This window comes from Athene noctua, chromosome 4 (genome assembly GCF_965140245.1).
Source record: "Athene noctua chromosome 4, bAthNoc1.hap1.1, whole genome shotgun sequence".
Taxonomy (NCBI): domain Eukaryota; kingdom Metazoa; phylum Chordata; class Aves; order Strigiformes; family Strigidae; genus Athene; species Athene noctua.
In genome coordinates, this window is record NC_134040.1 from 36,982,635 (window position 1) to 37,004,839 (window position 22,205).

Here is a 22,205-nt window from a genome sequence, read left to right on the forward strand (position 1 = left end):
AGAATATATTTCTTGTAGAAAAAAGACAATTATCTCCAGCTCCATGCATTAAGTAGTCATGAGATCTAAACAATAAATAACTCATTTTTTTTATTTGTCTTCTGGTTTTAGAGCCTTGAATTCACTTTTTCATGTTATCTCAACAACCAGAGGATCTAGCAGGGTTCTCCTTTCCTTGAAATGAAAGCCAAAATGTTTGTTTCCAGCTGTTGAAACATTCAGAAAAATAAATATCAGAATACATTTGATCAAAGAGAGAAATTTTGCATTGGAAAAGTGGCGTTTTTGTGCAAATTGTATTTTCATTTAGTACTTCTGTCTCGGCGGTGAATCTAGCTTTACTGTATTTCATTACTGACTTTTTTTTTTTGTAATGTATTTCTGCCAGGTGTTCGGTCTTCATGTTAAAACATATAAGCATGTTAGTTTAAAGTGTATGTATTTTTTCTGCTAAATTAGGAGATTCCTGACTTGGTTAAAATCAAGTGTATCTTCAAGTATTTTCTCAGTTAAACTGAGTCAGAGTTACTGTCAAACTTGAGACAGTATAGAGAATATTTTTTTTTCTAAGTTTGAAAGATTAGGCTGCTATTATTTTTCAGTTCTTTCTGTCAGTGAAGGTAGTGAGTAACGTTTTAATGATCAAATTGTCATTAGCATGATGAGGAGAGAAAGAATAAATGCATACAAAATTTGAAAAAATGCTTAATCTACTCTCAAAGTCCACTATAATGGTAAAAACCTTTGAGATATATTGCTTTGTATGCACAGTACTATATCCTCCTTTGTTGGTGTGGTGTTTGTTTTTTTTTTTTTTCTTTTTCCCACTATTATCAAGCATTAGAGTTTCATTTTACAATTGGAATTTCAGTTTTGCTTTTGCCGGAAATCTAAATCAGTGACATCCAACAACTCTTTAAGCTGACCCTGTTCCATCCACTTTTGATGACTGCATTACTTCACAACCATCATGAAAGTGAATTCAAGGTGGTGTTTAAAAACTAGGTGAGATCCACTCCCATCCCTGGCATCCAAATTTATCTTTAAGGAATAACTCCCAATTTCTTGACTATGCAGGGTGACCTTCCACTGTGAGTGACCAATGTTTTCCAAAAAGCCTTCTTCTCTATAGCAATACTCTGTTCCACCTTTCTTCTTTGATACTAAGTACAAGTATTCATCACAGAGTAAGTGACAGCAGTATGGACTGAGCCATTTATATTGGTGTACTACACGTAGGCAGTACTAAAGTGTTACTGCTGAAGGAAAAATATTTAACTTGAGAGTTTTAGATTGCCTATGGGTAGATACTCTCTTCTTGTCTTGCTAGCTGCTTCTGTTATCCTAGAACCTCCCTGCAGGAGGAAACAAAGCATGTTGTCATGTATAATACAAGAAAAGGTCGGCACGTTGCTACTTGGTGCTGTTTCTGCTCTACATTTCTGACTGACTACTTGACGTGGTTGGAGCTACAAAGAACAGATAAAATGGCATTTCCAATAACTTATGTACAAATACTGACATGGTGCTCAGACACGGGTCTGAAATACTGACAGGTCTGAAATACTGACCTGTGTGCGATGTATTCCATTCCAAAGCACTGTCACATCATAAGAGGGTGTTAATTATGCCCATTAGTTAAGATATTTGCTTTATCTGTGAGCATACCTCAAAAGGACCTTATGGTAATACATGGCTATTAACCCACATGAAGGAGACACAGCATCTTGAGCACTGAGAAATGCAGTTCCTGTGTCATACCTGGCACAAATAAAGCACACAACTGAACTGGATGTGGAAGGACAAGAGGTGGCTCTGTAATGAATGCAGAAAGTCTGAGAATCCTTTAAAAACAAAAAGACAGCCTCTGGAGCTCTACTGCCTGGCAGTGCTTAAGAGGAAGACATACAGTCGGGTGCAATGGCAGGAAGAGAGTTTCCACTCCTTCCCTCTGAAGTGAGGGAGCTGTATTGCCTTTTAATGATACTTTCAGGGAAGATAGAAATTAATTACCTTTTCTGAATTGGTTGGATGAAAGAAAATTATTTTACAGGTTTGTTTTTAAATGTCTTAAGAAAAGTGCCCAGCTTTCTATGATGCCGAGGTCTAGTTTTCATGGAGATCATTATGAGAACATATGCCTGCCTGTCAGTGCCACAGCAGAGACAGCAAGAGAAGTACAACTATGGCTATTTCTAACTAGCAACACCTTGCCACATGTGCCGGGTCTCCTTAACGTCCCAAATAGCTTCTGAGATTTGGAGGAAGTAGATGTCAGTGTGTCATTGCCTTGTCCCAATGGGGTCAAGCCCTGTTCCAGATTTCCACCTTCCCTGTCATTGGCTTGACTTTTGAGCTTAAAGAAGCAGGAATAAGATGGAGCCAGAGACCTTGTTTCTCTAGTTCTTTCACACAAGAGTATGGAATATAAGAATGCTTACTTGAGAGGCTGTGGGACTATTTTGTCCTTTAACCTGGCACATGCTGCAAAATGATCACTTGTGAGGTTCTTAGACAAATTGAAAATAGACCACTTAAGAAGGTTAAAGGTGCGTGGAAAGTGTGCTAGGCAACAGGAAAATATCATGAGAATTGTAATGGATGACAAAGAATGTGATAATGGATGGATTTCTTCTTGTGAAGAATAGTAGAGAGTCACTTGATTTTCATTGATTGGAAATTACATTTTTACTCAAGAATTTTTCTTACCAAACTGCAGAATTTCAGCAGCCCTCTTGGAAAAACATGGCCATCTTTGATGCAGACAGAATAACATCTCAATGAACAGTAGACGTGTCTACTTTTTCTATCTGCCTATACGGATAGCTTCTAGTCCCAGGAACCTCCTGTGTGGGGAAAAAGCTGTGGGACAGGCCCTTGCTCCCTCTCACTTGCCCATGTGTAAAATAACCAGATATATGATAAGAAGAGTGAGGTTTCTGTCAACAGATGTTTATGAATTTTGCTTCTAAACCCTCGGGGAATGTTTGTGTGAAGATTGTATAGACATCATCTCAATGCTGGGTTAATAGTTGGTTTGAAAAGAGAAAAGTGTTCTTTCCGAAATGAAACAAGTGCTCATATTTGTGTTGTTTGTGCAGTAACTCCAGATGCTCATTAAGAGTTTAACATTCTTTGTGTCAGGATTAAACTCCCTCAGCAGAGGGAGGAAAGGGAAATTTCATTGCTGCAGCCACAACTGAACCGCTTCAGCTCATTTACCTCAGCAGCTTCAGTGACTAGAAAGTCTGAAGTTTGCTGCTACTCTCTGGTAAAACTTGCAGCTGTTTTGAGCCAGAATTTTTACTATTTTCAGTATTTTATTGCTCTTCATTGAATCTTTCTCCCCAAAATAATACTTGTGGGTGGTAGAAATCAATCATTTCACCCATATTTTAAATGCTTTTCAGGAATGCTTAAGGTACATACAGGATGAAACTTTTGAAACGGTCTATACCTGTCCTCTTTCTTTGGCTTTAAATTGTATATCTACACTGTGAATATTGTATGTATCCAATGGTTTATTTCATGCATACAGGTGCAGATATTTCCACTCATTGCATTGTACATGCAGTACTTAAAAATAACTTGTGGATTAAATGCAGCTCTGCATGACAGTGACCAGCTTCTTGCCCCTCATAAATCAACAAAACCTTTTTTATAGTATGGTTAAGGCATGGGTTTATTTAGGGAGAGGATCAAACCATAGTTTCCGCATCCCCCTATAACACTAGATGCTCACTTGTCTTTAAGGCAGCCCTGCAAGATCTTTCCAGGAATCAGGTCTGAGGAGCTGGGGGAGAGGATCTGCGTCGCTGTACAGATTCAGCAAGTCCACGCTTCTGTCTGCAGGTTTGGGTCATGTCCCTCAGGGCAGGATGCCTGCTTGTCACAGGCTGTGCCCACAAGTGAAGGAAGCAGGGAAAGACCAGATCCCTCTAGTCAGGATAATGGCCTAAGCAGTGTGGCATGTACTTAAAAATAAATCTTAGGTTAAATATTTGCCTTAGTTGTAGTTCTAACTTTGCCTTCACCCAACTTCCAAGTGTTACCATTTATAAGGAACTATGGTATTTCTCTGAGTTTTCAGTTTTCGTTAACCTTCTCTCTCGTCGTCTTTTGCAACTCCATTTTTATGCCTCAACACCTGACATATACATAATGTTTCTGGCTATTATAAAGTAGAAAGAAGAGGAAGGATACTATCATTCTATTTTTAACCCTCAAGCAAACTGGTTATTCTGTATTAGTTTCAAAATGACTCAGCATTAAAACACATCCATGAGGGGGTTTTGTGTGTTTATTATGTTTTGGTTTTAGTCTGATTGCTAGCCCATTGTGTACAGTCTCATTTCTTGTATGGCTTCATTTCTTTCTTTTCCTTATTCAGCCCCACAAATGTAGGTGCAAGAACTTCAATTTCTACAGCATCCAGCAGCTGAAGAGACCCTTTCTGTATCTCTGTTCCATAATAGCTTTCTTTGACTACTCATTATATCTTTTGTTCTCTGCTTGTACAGAATTTCTTCTATCACTCTATTACTTATGTAATTCTCATATTTATTATAAACTCAGCTAAGTGTGATGGTTGCAGTTTCCGTGAGAGGTGAAGAATGAAATTGAAATTGTGTTACCTGATAAACATGTCATGACAGCAAATTCTTAATTCTAGTCCTTTAATTTTACATTGGTTTTAACAGAGTATCTGATGTGATAAAATAGAGGGGATGTTAAATTATTAAAAGGAGGTTGTCAAGTACTATGGCAAAACTGGCAGTTGATTTGGCAAGGCTTTGAATGTCTACTCTGTTACTGTATTATTTCAAATAGACAAACTGCTCAGTGCCTTGTGGTTGGACCTGAGGCTTTGCATGCGTTTTCATGTGTGTTTGAAGCAATGTGTTTTCCAGTGTCTAAAAAATCCAAACAATTTCAGCTCGGTTGTTTTCAGTACAGGAAAAAACTTAATGAAAAACACTAGGTAGTAGGCTGAAGAATGAGAAAAATGGTCATATGTTGACACCTAATATTTCTAGTAATTTGCATATGTCTGTCTCCACTTTAAGCTATTAACAAGAAGTTAGTATTGTTTGTTTTGTTTTGGTTTTTCTTCTCCTCTTCAGTAATGTGCAGTGATAATTATGCTCTTTTCAGGACAGAGTGTGGGCCAATGTGGGAAAGAGTTTAAACTGCGTTATTGCCATGGTGGACAGACTGCTTGAAAAAGACAACATCAGCAACATTAAAGAGGGTGAAAATGACCCAGCAGCAGCAGATTGCAGGATGTTGCATACAGGTAGTAAGCAACCTTTTTTTTTTAAAAAAAAAAAAAATAAATCATTGAATAGAGTAAATAAAAGTGGAAAAAGTCACAGAAAGGTGATACAGAGAAGAGTCAATAGTATCTTTGACAAGGGTGCTGATAGCGGGGTTTTGCACAATGGTAGCCTTGAATGATGGACAGTTATTTATCAAATTACAGCTTTGTTGTGTGTTCAGACTGCTTGCCATGTTCAAGTTTTTGTGCTACAATGAAAACCTTTTGAAACTACATGTTTTCCTTTGAAGGCTGATGTAGTTTAATTTATTTTAGATTTTACTTAAATATACCATTTTGAGAAAACAAATTGGAGTGTGTCTTATCCCATAGGAAACTTGTAAGGAAAGGTGAACATTGTGTTTTAGTGTCATTCTGTAAACCCTTCCACTTTTCTGAAATGATATATACTGATTTTTCTGTCTTTTGATTTGCTGAAATTCCTTTTTCCCCCGAATACAGTTGTTGATCTGTGTCAATACTGATGGCTAAGTAGAGTGAATCCATGAGGTGATGTGAAGAAAACTTTGTCCATGGCAGGTTCTTGTCACCAATCTTCTGACCTTCCTCTGTGGCTACATTCCTTGTTGCTTTGTCTAAGCATAGATTAGATCTGCTTCATAAATCTGACAGACTTTCTGATGTGCCAGTGTGTTGCAACAAATTAACAGCTCCTTAGTGATAATGGTGGTAGTCCAAATATAAGGAAATCAGAACCATCTCTTGTGCCACTCTTCAGCTAAACAAACAGCTCCCACAAAACAACAAAACCCCCACAGCCACTTTATTTTATGAAGCTTTGTATTTTGGCCTTTTTTTTTTTTTTAATTGTGTATTTTATCCTATATTTTCCTTTACATGTTCTTTTTTCTGCTGGCAGATTTTAATGAGAATTTTATATCAAGCGTTTCAAAGTTATTAGAACTCATTTCTAATCTCTTCCTTATATAAGAATTAAAACTTTCAGCTGTATATCATTTGGGTACTACCAGTGAGTTTCATGCAACAGATTTTGGTTGTAGTATTGAATTTTAATGTAGCTGCAACATCAGCATTTTTACCAGTATAAGAGATTTGTGCTGGCATCCTGGAATTCTTGTTTTCAGTGCCACATGTGTTGTACTTGTTTTTGTATGAATAGTCCTGTGACCAGAGTATTTCTTACCTGTTTTCCTCTCTGAGTTTCTGTCTACCAGGCAAGTATGCCTATAAAGTTAGAGAGATGATATCATCTTTGTTCTCTAGTGAAGACTTGCAGGTGGAAAGTATCAAAACAGCTTTCAACATTTTTCAGATTTTTTTCAGATAAGAAGGTAACAGTGAGGTAGGTGTACTTGCCAACTTGAAAGAAGCTTTAGAAAGTGAACCCAAGAATACTGATTTTGATTAAAAGAACAAAATTGAATATCTGTTCTTGTGCCTCTCTTCTCCTCCCTCTTATGCTAACAAGGTTTTCTGCTGTTCTTAGCAGAAATACAGTATGTCTATTAGAAATGTTTTGCAGGTAAACTAGTAGTACACTTTCACCCAAACTTCCCCCAAGTTATTGCAGTGCATTTGTGTGTGTATACATAGACATGCATATATTGGTTTTTATCTGTGTTCCATAGTCATGGAACAAAACTTCAGATTTCCCCCTCCCTCTCCAGTCTGAAAAAAAGCAATGATTTACAATAAGTCTTTCTGGATGCTTTCTGACATGCTTAGCAACCTGAGTGTTTACAGATTTTCCTTCACTCTCTTCAACCCCTGAACATGACCTCTGTTGTTTAGTATAAGCTATGAAATGTATTTAATCAGTCCATTTGAGTCTTTCCATTGTAGTTATAAAAAAGCGTGCTCTTGGCTTTGATTGAGGCTCACACCCTACACAGCAAATTAAATGTTGGTTAGATCTTTTAGCTCACAAAGCCAAAAAAGCTTAAAAGTTATTTGCTTTTAAGTACTGTAATAAGCAGTCATCAAATAGAATGAAAGGTACCTCTTGCTAAGCAATAATGATAATTGTAATGGTTAGAAAATTATAGATGTGTTTCATTCAGCTGAGAAGTTGTCTTCTGCAGCTGACAGGCCGAGGACGCAAAAGACATCAAGATGTTATGGCACTGGAATAAATTCTTTTTCCCTCATTTCAGGGCCTTCCCTATTTCTCTTTAATCAGCACAAGTGCCCTTCTGTGAGAGCAGAGCCAGTGCTTGTGTTGAGTTGGGCTGAGTGTTCTGCAACACCCCATCACATGGAAACTGCAGGATTTTTGTGGGGCAGATCACTTTGTTTCCATGTTCTACTTTTTGAGGAAGACATCATTTCCTGATGATGTTTTCCTGAGACTGTTGTGCAGTGCCTTTGACAGCTTATAGGACTTTCAATGTCATGTAGAAATGGAGAAGTTTTAAAATTGCTTTCTTTTATAGGACAAACTTAAAAGATGGAGCTTTTTGAAGAACCACCCCTTTGGTGTGTGCCAAAGTTGGTTGCCTAATGGTTTTCAAAACCACTGCCTTTGGGGCCAGGAATTCTCATGCTTCACTTCTCTGTGAGAGCATGGTTTTATGTTTGTTTTCCTCTGCATTGCCCTCTCTGAAGTTTGACATGAAGCACCTACATAGAGGTTGAGATTTGAAGTTTAGGATTATAAATTCTGCCTTAATTCTGCTCCATTTTATATTTGAAGCCTGGTTGTATGGTTTCATATTTTTTTTGTAGATTTAAAATCATACTGTGTTTACACCCATAGATACATTTCTAAAATTACAGAATTCTGTGTTACATACGATTCACAAACATTGCATATGTGACAAGCTTGCCATATCTTGGGATTATATATTATGCCATTGGAGAATAATGTATTTCATTAGCACTGCAAATGTATGAGCCCCGATAGATCTTTGAGTCTGAAATTGCTTCAGTGCTGGAGTTGATCACTCCAGAAAAGTTGTGCTACTGTTTGTAAGAAAAATGGGGAATATCCAGGGTTTTGACCAAAACGTTGAAGAGTATGCCTTAAAGTATGGGGTGAAATGTTTGCTTATGTTAGTGAAGCCTGACTCTTTTAACACAATTCCTTTTCAAGCATATAGCAATGAAAAAGATGTCAAAGAATGCATGTGTGTTCACTTTAGATGGTACAAAATGTTAGGACAATAATTTGATGCAATAATATATTCCGATAACTATAGATGTTGTCGTAGCATGTATTTTGATCTTCCTAAAATAGGTTTATATTTGCAATCTCAGTGTTGACATCGTGTGATCTTTTTTTTCCCCAACGTGCTAGTATTTCTTGTATGGAGTCTTTGTAATCAGAAATATTGGTGGCACTTTTTTCTTGTACTTACCTTTCAACATGAATTATACCTTTCTTAGCCTAACTTTTCATGCAGTCTGACCTTTGAGTGTATTCTTAAGACTGAATTTGAGTTATCAGTTACCAAGGTAACATGCTATGGTTTCATCAGTTGCAGGATTATGATTTCTCTGCAGGATAAATCAGGAAGAATAGATGGATTTTAAAGGAGAAGGGGGTTTTTTTTATTCTAACTCTCAGCTGGTTTGCCTTGGAGAACTACTCGACAACACTAAATTCTTTTTATTTTTGCCTTTTCATTTTCCATGGGAGTCAGAATGTGAAAGCCTGTCCTGCAGCATTAGAGGTGCCAGTGAAACACAGTAGTTTGCTCTTGTGCTTACACAGCCCCTGACAGATCTCCGTGTTTAGCTGTGCTGCTAAAAGAGGTTGATGTTTCCATCTGCTCTTTGTACCTTACCATCAGGACTATCACCCAGCCATTCCTCTGCTGCCTCTGTGTGAGTACTCCCTAATTTGCTACATACAAAATCCACCACATTATCTCAAAAAACTTAATTTGGCAGTGTGATTGCCCCTGGATTTTGCCTGAAGTGAATTACGGAATCATAAACAATGTTGCTGGGCAGACAAATTGGCCAATGGTAACCTTCGGCATAGGTAGCAAAAAGCACCTGGGGAGCAGTGCCAGATTTCCTAGCTGGAATGAAGGAAAACATCTTTTCATAGACACATTGCTACAGGCGTATGTGTGTTAATTTTTCTTGCTTAATCTGATACTTGATGGGGATTCTAGAAGTCTAGATTAAACCTTTCTGTCTTTCAGTGCCCTAGGGATAGGCATTGTGTCCTTTCAGTGCATCCCTTCCAATGCAGTGCTGGTAAAAATGTGAAATAAAACTGTGTTCTGGTTTTGTTTGCATCTTCAGAAGAAGAGTTTTTATTGTAAGTTATCATTTAGTCAGGATGATGAAAAATTCTCCCTCAGTCTGTGTTCACTTGTGTAGCAGACATTTTTTATTTTGAGGAAACAAAAACACTTCTGAAAACTTTCTCTTCCCTTCCATTTCCTCACATTTTTGTTTCCTGTTCTCTTAAGCCTGTCTCTGCATCAGCTATATTTCTGCACTTTTTCTTTTCCCCCTCACTTTTGTATCATTCTTCTTTTTTTGATAGGGTCCTTAACTGGGCTATATGTATGCCAGTATATAAGACAACCCCTTCAGTGGTACTTTCTCTAAGTAGTTCAGCTATTGATGGAAGCTTAAAAATGTGTAAGGGAAAGGAAGACTATTTAACTGAATCAACAAACTATTTTTTAAATAAGACATCACTATATTTAGTTGCACGTATTTCTAGAGCAAGGTTTGTCATTATGTTTTGAGTATATTGGATATCCTTAGCTTTATGGCTGTTATTGCCATAGCTTTCTTTTTCTGTTTTTATTGTGACTAAAGCTGCTGAAACGTTTGTATGGTTTCCATTTTCACTATTAATGCACATGACAGTATAGAAAATCTCAGATTATTACAATGGAATAATAAACCCCCCAAGAATTCAAAATTGTTCTTCTGGATACCCAAACTGTGCAAAGTAGACTGCTATTATATTAACTGCAGAAATACCAGGAAGACTTATGCAGGTTTTTGGTGTTCCTGTGAAAAGTGCTACAGAATTATGAACCCAAAAACCTCATCCTTTCTCAAAGAGCTTAGCCCTCATATTACAGCTAAACTGAGCTCCAAGAGCTGAGTGGCAAGATGAAGAAGTAGGAAGCTGATATTTTTATGGTGCAAAGTTGAATACATGAACTCTACTAAACCAGTTTTTAAACCTCTTTTAAATAAAAACCCCACAAACAGAAGAATGTTTCTATCCTATGTGAGTAAATTCAGACTCTGTGGGTTTCATGATGTTTTCACTAGCTATTTTCGAGGGGTTTGCTGCTGTTGTGTGTTGGTTGGTTTGTTTTACTTGCCTTTTTTCTTAAGACAGAGTTTGTCCAATGTTCAATTTGTGATATCAAGACAACTCATTGACATTGTTACCCACCTATTATTTCAATCCTATCATGGTTTATTTGTATGTTCAGGTAGTAATGGCATAAGTGATTAGCTACAGTGAAAAGTTAAGTTGTGGGTATCTGATATTCATTACCATATGTCTCTAGGGCCCTCTGTTCCTTTAAGAGTACAAAGTTATACTTTATTCTGCTTTTAATTCTGTATTCAGTTTTTTAACTTCATACCATTTAAAATTTGAGGTGACCTGAAGCCATCAAAGATTTCCACTGATTTTTTCGGTGGTGTAGACAGCAGTGACAGAATTGGCTTTTTTCTCTGTTGCCGGGGCAAAAGGAGATATGAGTGCTATTCCAAAGCCTTAGGGCTTTTCCTATTTGATTACCAGCACATTTTAATAAGCGCTTCAATGGGCCTGACTTTGAAAAGAGCAGGAGCTTGCTTTTCTGCCAAACTTTATCAAATCTGACATGCAGTTTGACATACTGCAACTTGAATGTAGATATGACTAGTTGGGTGCTCAGGAGGTCATTTGCCTGTGCAGGCATGCTCATTAAGAAAACATGGGACTGAAGGGTGTTTTCCAGCAACCAAAGGGCAAATCCTGTCATAAACTGAACTTCCACAGCTCTCTGTTAACAATGGCAGTGGAGTATTTACTCAGTGCTTTGCTGCACATACTCTTTTGTTTTATTCTTACAGTAACTGCATAGTGGTGACACTACTTTTAATTTCACCCTCCTATTTTCAATTTTAATGTGTTTTGGCTTTAATGCCTTGTTTTAGTTCCCTTTCCAATGGCTGCCTGGCACAATTTCTGAATTGAGTTTCCTTGCCTCATCGGTAGGCTTTGACTCTTGCTTGGATACTAAATATTCCAAATAGGACAGGCTACTCTTGTCATTTTAGCAACGTGGCAGTCATCCTGTAGTCTCCTTGTTGCTTCTGTTCTTGCTTCTAATGCTTTTTTGAGATATTTGCTCATTCAGTTAATTCATTAGTCTTTTTCAAAGGATTTTCCCCTGTGTTGAGAATGCAAATCTTGCAATTTGAACTTTAAAAGAAATTTGACACCCAAAGTATCAACATGTGTTTAAGTCGTTGAACATGTTAAACACAAAAGCAATAATTTGTACTGTTCCCTTCCCTAAGTGATTCTTCGATTCCAGACTATCATCAGTCTGTAGGAGTAGAGGTCCTGAGCCGTTGTTGGCCCCCTGCATTATCTTTCCAGCAACAACTGACTCTGCCAGCTTTCTCATGAAGGAGGCATTACAGGGCATCTTGCAACTCTCTCCAGACCCTTTCAGATGTGCAAGCAGTAGCTTGTAACCAAGCCATATCCTCACATATCAACAATGTGGTGGCTAGTTAGATCAGGATAATCTAAATCTTAATTTAGTCCAGAATTTTAAAGCTCCCTTTACAAATAATATATATTAATTTTATTAATAGTCCATATTTATCCCTTACATACAAGACAATTTTATTTTCCAAATTCTACTGAATTTACTTGAAGATTTGACATATAATGCTTTTCTTTTTGTTTCATAAACTTCAGTTTCACAGTCATTCTTGGTTTCACAAAGCAACTTAAAATCTGCAGTATTTGCTATAAGTGCGTGCTTCTGATGGTTATCTGGAGCTTTGTGCATCGTTAATGAATGACCCTGATTTACATTTTGTGCCGTGCTGGAGTATTTGCAACAGGATATCCTGCATAACAAATGACATATGGTGATTTTTATAGACTGAAGATGGAGAAGCTATATGGATTCTTTCATAGAGTTGTCTTTTCCAAGACATCAGTCTGTGATAAACCTCTTATTTCAGTCTGAGCACACTAAACTCACTTTAAAATAAAAAAGATAAGTATGAGAATATACTGGCCCATTCATAAATATTATGTTTTCAAGAAACAATGCAGTCTCTCTCTTAGATTTGCTAACTAGCTCCACCTTCTGGGGAATGGACATCCTTCACTAATTGTGAACGGGATTTTTCAGTGTGAGCAAGTAGAGGATTCTTATGTATGACTTAATCACATGAGGGTATAGTTTTACCTTCTTTCCTTTTGGCAAGTACAATTCTATTTATATTCTGTAATAAAATAGTTCAGCTTTCCTCAGTCATCAGGATAAGGTTTCCTACAAACTTAAAATTTTTGTTGTTTTCAGCAAAGAAAAATACATGCGTAAGTAGAGCTCTGTATTCTTTGGGACATTAAATACTCAGTAGGATTTATTTTTAATATATTTAGCATGCATGTCGAATGAAAAAATGGCCTTGAGAATTTAAAATATTTGAATTCCTTCTTAATGCAACTATTACTGAAAAAAATTATTTATGTTAGTAAGTTAGTATTCCAAACATGTAGTCTCCTCCAAAAAACCCTTGTGAGAAAGTGATCTTGAAACTACTACAAGGTATCTGCAAAATAATTTGGAAAATCATAATAGAAAGTAGTTATCAGTTGTTTACTGCCAACCTGGAAGGCTGCATGAAGTAGAATCCACTTATATTTGTTCTGGGTCCAGTATTATTCAATATTTTCATTACTGACTTGGCTTATGAAATATGGATGATGCTTATAAAATTTGCAGATGCTTAAAGCTGGGAGAGGCTTTAAGCACTATGGGAACAGGCTTAGAATGGATCTTGATGAAATGGAGCACTGAAATATTAGGATGCAGTTCAGTAAGGACAAGTACAAAGTTATGTTATGTTCCTAGGGAAGCAGAAATACACAGTGCAGATTGGTTAAGTGGCAGCTCGGTAGAAACAGATAGAAGTGTGACAGGACTTGTGGCCACTGTGTTGATCCCCTCTGTTATCAAAAAGAGTGTGAGTAAAGCTCTTCAGCCCTATCCACATAACTTTAATTTGTAATAGCAGGTTCATGAAGTGTGCCTAGTTCTAGAAGTTCAGCTTTTTCTCTCTTGTCCTGGCTGTCAGTGTACTTGCAAGATCCTTGGCTGTGTCTGTATTCAGCTCTGCTTTCCCATGCAAGTGGAACAGATGTCTATTAGCTGTACCTTCAGGTCTACTTTAGATTGGCCAGGTATGACTTTTTTTTCATTATTTGCTCAAGTCAGAAGCAGACAACAAACTCTATCCTTACCACATACAGCCCTGTTCACTGGTTCAGTATGCATTACATCTTTTGATCTTATTCTGCTGCGGTTGCTTTTGTTGGCCTTTATTTATTGATTAATTTAATAAATTACTCTAATTTGAGACTTGAGAGTTTAGATTGTCTGGTCTGTCTAGCCTGACATCTAGTACGTCACACCTTGTTGTCTACCTTATTTCTAAATTTGACTGTCTCTCAGCAGCCTCCGGCTTTTGGTTGTGCTTTTCCTTTTATTTCCTAGAATAAACATCCCTGTTAGTACTTGTTATTTTCTCCTCATGAAGAGGGGAAATCAAGTTGCTGCTCAGCCTTTTTCATAGGCTTAAGGAGATTAAACTCTAAATCTTGGTAGCTCTCCTCTGCAAGCTCTCAATTTTTTTCAGCAGTCTCTTTAAAATGTGTACACCAGACCTTGGCATGTGGTGTATCAGTACTCTTTTAGTCAATGGCATGTATAAACTCACCTCTTTTTGCTGAGGCTTGAAACTGGGGATATGTTTTGTTCACAATGGCTCTAACTTCATAACTGCTGTTTTCCAGGAAATAGTTCTTCTGTCTGTATTACTCACATTTAAATATGTATGACTATGTTAAAACATGCACTGTCAGCCCACAAAGACATTGTTTGCAAAGGAACCTAAGTTCTCTGTGACTGCTCTGTCCTTATTCCTATTTCATCTTCCCTACACCTTACTTTTTTTCAGTTTCTCCTGGCTTTCAAAGTTCTCTCCAATCTTCTTAACTACAGTTTTATTAATCTACATATTTTTCTGGAGCATAGCCAAATTGACTTTGCAACGGGCAGCTATGTCTTCCTGCTTAAAGAACTTCTTCAGTCCTAATGAGTCTTTCATTGGCCTGACTCAGAATGTTACCTGAAACAACGTGCTGTTATCTTCCACATAATTACAATTTAAATGGAACAGATTTTAATTATCATTGATTCTTAATTACACTAATCTACAGAAAATATGAGTCAGTGATGGACTGTATTAAGTCAATTACACTCCCTATTTTTATATAGATTTTTCTGGAGTGTTGGATTTGTCTTTCATTTTAAACTATAACAATGAAACTGAGATGTACATTCTGAAGGAGGGTGGTTTGGTTTTTTATTATTATTTGCTCAAATTAGAGGGGTAGGCAAAACCATATGCAACTACAACGAAGGTCTGATTTTATTAAATCCTGAAAAATTCAGGAACATCTTGGGTAATTGCACAAGTTTGAGTAAGATGTTCTGGTTTTCTTCCTTTCCTAGTTATCGCTTTGTTCCATATGTAATGTATTAAAGAGTCCCATTTTTCAAGCATTTCAATAGCTTATTTTTTTCTGATATTCCTAGCATATATTTTAACAGAGCAAAACATTACAAAATAGTTCTAAATCTCTCTGCTCAAAGTAGCTAAAAAAGTAATGAGTTCAATATGTCTAAATATTTAAAGAGAACAATATAGAGAGAAGCTAAAAAGAAAAAGGCATGTGACCTGAAGGTTAGTATTTTTCCAGAGTATATATTAAACAGATAGTATCCTTCCAGATAATCTATTTGTTCTTCTGTTTTGCCTTCCAGCACCCACTTTTTCTTAAATATAGGCTCTTCCCCCTTTTGTTTTGGATAGTACTCAATTTGTTTAGATAGCAAGTGCTGGAAAGAACAGTAGATCTTCATCAGTGCTGTATTCATCTTGTACTAAATGGTTTTTCACATGTATGCCCATATGCTCTGTTTATGAGCCTTTAATGCACGTTTTACAGAGAAATTTGCTCTGTTAAAAAGTCATTGTTTTAGGATATAGTTGGATTCAGGCCATGGATTTAGCCACGGTTTTGGTGGTAAACTGGAGTCCTACCTCTAAGCATATTCTCTGGTGGTGTTTGCTGTACCACAGTGGTTAGGATACAGTTGCAGGGTCGTTTTAAAGTGTGATGATCTACATAGCCCCTGTAACCTCTCTCCATTCTGAAAAGAACTTTCACTGCAAGTTTTCTGATTTGGAACGGATGACCTGTCTTGTTCTAGGTGACTGGTATGAACAGCTTTATCCCCTGGTGATTACACTGAAGGACTGCATGGGAGAGGTTGTGACCAGGGCGAAGCAGTCGATGGCATTTGTTCTGCTCCAGGAACTTGCCTGTGGTTTGCCACAATGTTTGATGCTGACCCTGAGAAGAGACATCGTCTTTAGTCAAGCAGTAGGTGTCGTGTCACTTATCTCCTACTGTTGCTAGAATTAAGCGTACTACTCATGCCAGTGTTTGTGATTTTTCTTTTTTGTTCTTTTTCCAACTTAACACAACTTTTTCATATATTTTTCGTTACATTCACTGAAGTATTTTATAATGTAATAGAGAAATTAATACTAAATGGAAATCCATAGTAACCATATCACTGAGTCAGAGAAGTAGGTCCACAACAGACTGGAGAACATTACCTACCTAATCTTTTGCACAAAGAAGGATCCATAAAGCTATTTTTAGTCTTCCTAAATTATATGCCAGTATCCTCACCCGTAGGTGAAGTTCTCAAATCTAGCCTTGAATATTCCTTGCTGCTATTTAAGCTAGGTGGTTTGGTTTTTTTTTTTATTTTTCTCCCGGTCACCTTGGAAATGAAGAACAAATTATTTGTTTTCAGTTTGTAGAAGTATTTTGTTTGAAGAATATCAGTATTTCTCTTCTCAGACTTGTCTTCTCTTGGTAAATAACTGAAGTTATTTTGATCTTCTCCCATAGATCATGTTTTCCAGACAGATTTTTCTCTAAATGATTCATCTAATTTCTCCCTTAAGTTATTTGTTTTTCCTAACATAATTAAGGAGTTAGGGTGCAACTGCCAAGGAGAATCAGTTGCATTAGGTGCCTAACTGCTTTCAAATCCAGCATAAATCACAGCCTTATGTGTTTATGGCCTGCCAACTGAGGTTCTGGTCTCGTTAATGTCAGTGTAAATAACACACAACCCCACAAAACAAATGAAGCTTATCTAATGTAAAATAAGGGAATATTTCACTGTTTTTTACACCAAAAAAAGCCTCAACAATATATTAATATGAAATTATGTGAATTATGTGTGTAGTCAATAAACAGAAATATCTATGCTGTTTTCTCAAATATCTAAATATTATTCTTTCTGTTGTGTATAGTGATAGCAAGCCTTGTTGTAACTATGTTATAACAGTACATCTGCTAATTTCACATTTTTTCGTTGTCTTGATAGCTCGCTGGATTGGTCTGTGGGTTTATAATCAAATTGCACACAGGTTTACATGATCAAGGATTTTTACAACAGCTTCATACTGTTGGATTACTTGTGCAATATGAAGGACTCCTTAGTACTTATAGTAAGTATTGTTCTTGGACAAAGTTCCTTATGTATCCAGACCAGAAGTTCACCCAGGAGGTTCTTAGTTTAACCTCTGTTCTGCTTCCAGTAATTTGGCTTATTGAATCAACAAATATTATCCCTAGTATACAGTTGGCTTCCATATAATAGCACAGTTGAACTAATTGATAGTGTTGTCAATTCTATACCAAAAATTACTCATTCTCAATTCCTCTGAGAACCCTAGTTGCTAATTAATGCATGCAGAGTGCTGAACTACATCATCTTAAATACAGGAGACTTCTTCCTCAGTACGTGGAACTTTTGGTTTTAATAAAATCTGTCTCATTTGTATAGGTATTTGGTCTGACCCAAAATAGCAGGTTTATAATGCTAACCCAAACAGCAGATATAAAGTCACTCACTCTATCGGCCTCACCCTGATCACACCAGTACTGGGGATGTGGAGATAGCTTGAAAACTGTTTAATTCCTATTTTGTTACAGGTGCCATCATTTGATAGGTATTGAAAAAGGACATTTGGAGAGAGAAATGGCCAACTCTTTCAAAATGCTTTGAACTACATGTATTGGAATCCTTCCCCAAATTGAGATTTTGACCAAAGTAGAGGAATTTAGCATTTGTGCAGGTCTTTAATACATAGGCAATTGCAGATCCTCACTTGGAAATTGCTGTCAGGCTCCCTTTTGCACAATACTCATTGTTGTTATTCTCAAAACCTTTGTCCTCCATCAGCGGGGCAGTCTTTAAAAACACTTTCAGAATAGACAAAAATGGCTTTTCTGGGGTTATTCTATGCACATATAGAGCAGGCTGATTTTCAGAGGTGCTTAGTACTTATAGTTATCATTTAGGCCACAGAGAATTGTCAGCAGTCCTAAAAATCAGTCTGCTTTTATGTAGGTTACTTTAATGTGGATTTAGGGCAGTGATTTTTAGATGCACAGACTGGAAAATATAAACCCTGTATTTCTTTACTGTAACCTATTCAGTGACTGATCAGGCTACTCTGTTAATAATGTCTATAATCATTCCAAATAGGTGAAGAAGCAGGGATGCTGGAAGACATGGCTGTGGGAATTTCAGATTTGCAGAAAGTAATGTTTAAAGTTATTGAAGCCAAATCAGAAGATTTTTTGCCTATTATAACTGGAAGACGGTAAGAACTTTATTTCCTGAAGCCCATGGCATCTGTAGCACATGAAAACCCAGATAATGGTTTTTTCGTTGCTGAATTCTATTATATGGAGAGTGCAGTAGTTTTACTTTTCATGAGGTGAATGCAGATGTAATAAGGTAGTAGGGATTTGTAAAGCTAGTAGTAATACTGGACTCTGGGTTACTTTCCTCATGAAAAGCTAGAAGTTTCAATTATTAATACAAATTAATCAAAACAGTGTCTGGGTTGTGCAGAGTTTCTGTTGCTTTTTCATATATAATATATACACTGAATCAAAATGACAAGGTCAATATTTACAAAAGTGGCCTCTAACTGAAGAAACCTTGGTTCTGATGTGTCCAGCACTTGTATTTCAGTGTGACAAATGAAATTGCATTTGTTAAGAGTTAGGCCTTGATTTGTCTTAAGATAGAAACTGAAAAACTTGGATGCCAAAACTTAGTGGTCGCTTTTGAAAAATGAAACCTATCTTAGTTGCTGAAGATCACACAGGACATACACAACCTCAGAAATCCTTGCATAAAACCACTAATACATTATGCATCTGTCACAGTATAACTGGCATCTAAGCGCCACACAGCCGCTTGCTCACTCCCTCCACCCAGTGGGATGGGGGACAGAATCAGGGCCGCGGGGGGAGAACAAAAGTAAAACTTGTGGGCTGAGATAAAGACAGTTTAACAGGACAGAAAAGGAAGAAATTCATAGTAATAATAATAATATGGTGGTAATAATAATAAAAGAATTAGAATATACAATGTGAAGCATAATGCAGTAATTAGAATATACAATTGTGAAGCACAACGCAATTGCTTAACACTCACCAACAAATGACCAGTCAGTTCCCAAGCAGTGGCCCCCGACCAGCTTTCCCCCCAGTTTATATACTGGGCATGACATCATACGGTGTGGAATATCCCTTTGGCCAGTTCGGGTCAGCTCTTCTGGCTGTGTCCCCTCCCAGCTTCTTGTGCCACTCCAGCCTTCTCACTGGCAGGGCATGAGAAGCTAAAAATTCCTTGACTTAGTATAAATAGTACTTAGCAACAACTGAAAACATCAGTGTGTTGTCAACATTATTGTCCTACTAAATCCAAAACACAGCTACTAGAAAGAAAATTAACTCTATCCCAGCCAAAACGAGGACAGCATTTCACATAAGCACTGCTGAATATCAGGGCATAAACTGAAATACTTCATTAACTGTGGCTACAAGAGGGTTAACAAGATTGTTACATAGGAGAAATGGGGTTTTCATCTTCATTATTATTCTAGTCTAGAAGCTCCAAATGTTTTTACTTTTGTAGAAATCACTTCCTTAATAGTATCATTATTTTTAAGATGACTGTAAATTCAGCTAAAAGCAGCAACTTTTAGAAAAGATGTTTCCTCTGAAGGGGGCTTTCATTACTGATTTACTTAATTATTTTGGATGATTCACTCTCATCCTATGGACCTTCTGAGAAAGGATTAAAATAAATAACAGGAAGGCTGGAGTATGATAGGCAACACATCAGGAATAATTAAGAATAATTATGATGTGTAGATAAAACAGAAGAAACACGCCTTTGTAAATCACAGCAGTCAAAAATCTTGAAAAATCCAGCAGCTACATTTACTGGCTTGCTGCCATTACTGCGGTACACTGAACTGTCACGCTAGGAGGTCCTGGGCTTGAAAGAGACTGGAGCTTTAAGCTGTCTCAGGTATTCTGGATTGATGGAGTAGTCAGTCTTTAGGAAGACGAGTTACTGCCCGTGATTGTTGTACTGTACTTACTGGCAGGTATTCACTGGATGGCATTGGTGTCAGACAAAAAAAAAAATAAAAAACTTAAAGGTTTATGTGGAGGAGCTCTATTTCTGTTAGAGCTGTGATGAGACAGCTGCTATCAAACAGCGCTGGAAGACAACCATGAAAAGAGAAGACAGTGGAAAACCTGGTTATTTTCTATTTAATGTTTAAAAACCTCACAATTTTTTGATCATTTTGGTTGTTACATGGTGTCACTCAATGAAATGAGGCTAAAAGACTGTGGAAATGCAAGACAGAAAATTAAGTTACAAATTCTTATCTTTCAGACACTCAGAGCATTCACTTGTAATTGTTTTTCTAGGGAAGTGCTTAAGGCTGAGATTCTATGCACACAAACAAATCGATCTAAAGAACGTGGCATTGGCTAGCAGTGCACTCGCCTGCTGATCCGGGTGGCTGACCCCCACCATCCAGGTGAAGTGAAGTTCTGTTCAGGCATTCAGGTTCTTTTATTATAGGCAGAAGTTGTTAACACTTACTTTTCTAAAATTCTTTGATAGAATGTATTTGATTGTGCACATGAACTTTGAGGCATCACAGGGTTTGATACCATGTTTTCAACAAAGCCCGCAATCAGACTAGCACAGTTACCAACCCACTTATGGACTAGCCACATTGAAGTGACCTAAAAAGTTGTCACTGAGCTGAAAGAATAGCTAGGTAAAAGCACCCTCCAGCTGAGATGCAGTAACTGACCATGTGGGCATTTTTTTTCTGTTGCAAAGCAAAGGTTCATGTAAATGACTTGCTTTGTATTTATTGCAATGAACTAAGAGTGTGTAATTTCAGAATTGGGGTAAATTTTAAAAGCCTTCTAACAAGACTGCAAGTGTTTGCATATCTTCATGTGTGATCATAACAAGTATTAGAAAATAAGGCAAAGTCAAAGAAAGGGATATTCTTAAGCAGTCTTGCTTTGGTGAAATCATATATAATCATTTAAATATATAATACCTAAATAATATTTGGATATATAATACCTAAATTTATACTATTTGTTCTGAAAGAGATGATGATATATTATTTACTCCTTAAACATGCTTGATTTCTCCACCCTGTTTTCCTGAGACATCATTAAATGTTAAAAAATATGTACTGATTTTTCCTTCTCATTGGAAAATGTAGTAGCCACCTTATCCGTCTCATGACAAAATCACGTGATATCTCTGCACTGAGTATATCCATAAAAGAGAGAAACCACATGCTGATAAAATTTACTGCTGTACTACTGTTTCTTGTTTAAGTAGAAGCATAGGACCTGTAAGATTTTTGGTAAGTGAATGTCAAACAAGTCCTCCAGATTTCAGTACTTCGAATTATTTTTCTTTCCCCACCCCACTTGACTTCAGCATCTTTCCTGGATTTTTTAGACACAGCACCTTTTCCTTACATGATCACAAGTGGGTCTTTTCATTGTGCAATTCTTGAAAGATTTTAAAAAGTTACCAAGGATTATCTGTGAGACTTCAAAAAAATGTTTAGAAAAACATTTAAAAAATGGATAAGGGGAAGCTCTCAAATGGTACAGATGTTAATATGCCATGCCTAAAGGTCAGTTTTTCTCCATGTTCTTTCACACACTGAAATGTTTGTACGGATTTTGGAGGTGTGAAATGTAGCGAGGCGTTTTGGTTCAGTAGTGTATGCTCTTTGAATCAAACTAAACCAACATTTCTTCTGAGCAGCTAGGAATGCTCACACGCAGGCTGAGAATGAATGCTGATATGCAGAGATCATTTGTGTGGAGTTCTTTACTGTCATCCTTGCTAACTCTCTATTTTCTTCACATGGGTAAATTAATTAAACAAAACACAAACCAAATAGACTTATCTGGAGAGTAGAATTATTTTTTTTCCCCTCCAAGATGGGTATCCTCCATTCAAAACTGATAAACTCTCTCAGTAGGGAGCATCTGGCATTTACTCAAAGATTACACACTAGTTCCAGCCCGTGCCAAAGCGTATGCTTGTTGCTCTAGCTGAATGTACATTTCAGTCACAAGTCAGTACTGGATCCATTTTATTCTGTTCTCAGATATATGGGATGGACAGAGGCTCAAACATGATCACTAGTTCTTCTAAACTGA

General features: G+C 37.0%; 1 protein-coding gene across 5 annotated transcripts in view; it reads left to right on the top strand.

Annotated features, from left to right (window-relative positions):
• Positions 1-22,205, top strand: part of INPP4B (inositol polyphosphate-4-phosphatase type II B) — a 330,214-nt gene that overhangs the window by 258,649 nt on the left and 49,360 nt on the right. For 3 of the 5 annotated variants that reach the window (XM_074905028.1, XM_074905029.1, XM_074905027.1), the window contains exons 19-22: positions 5,155-5,299; positions 15,802-15,974; positions 16,999-17,122; positions 18,166-18,283. In XM_074905028.1, the coding sequence (XP_074761129.1) occupies positions 5,155-5,299; positions 15,802-15,974; positions 16,999-17,122; positions 18,166-18,283 (560 nt within the window). The remainder of the gene's footprint in view (positions 1-5,154; positions 5,300-15,801; positions 15,975-16,998; positions 17,123-18,165; positions 18,284-22,205) is intronic. The other 2 variants (XM_074905026.1, XM_074905030.1) reach the window with 1 other exon arrangement.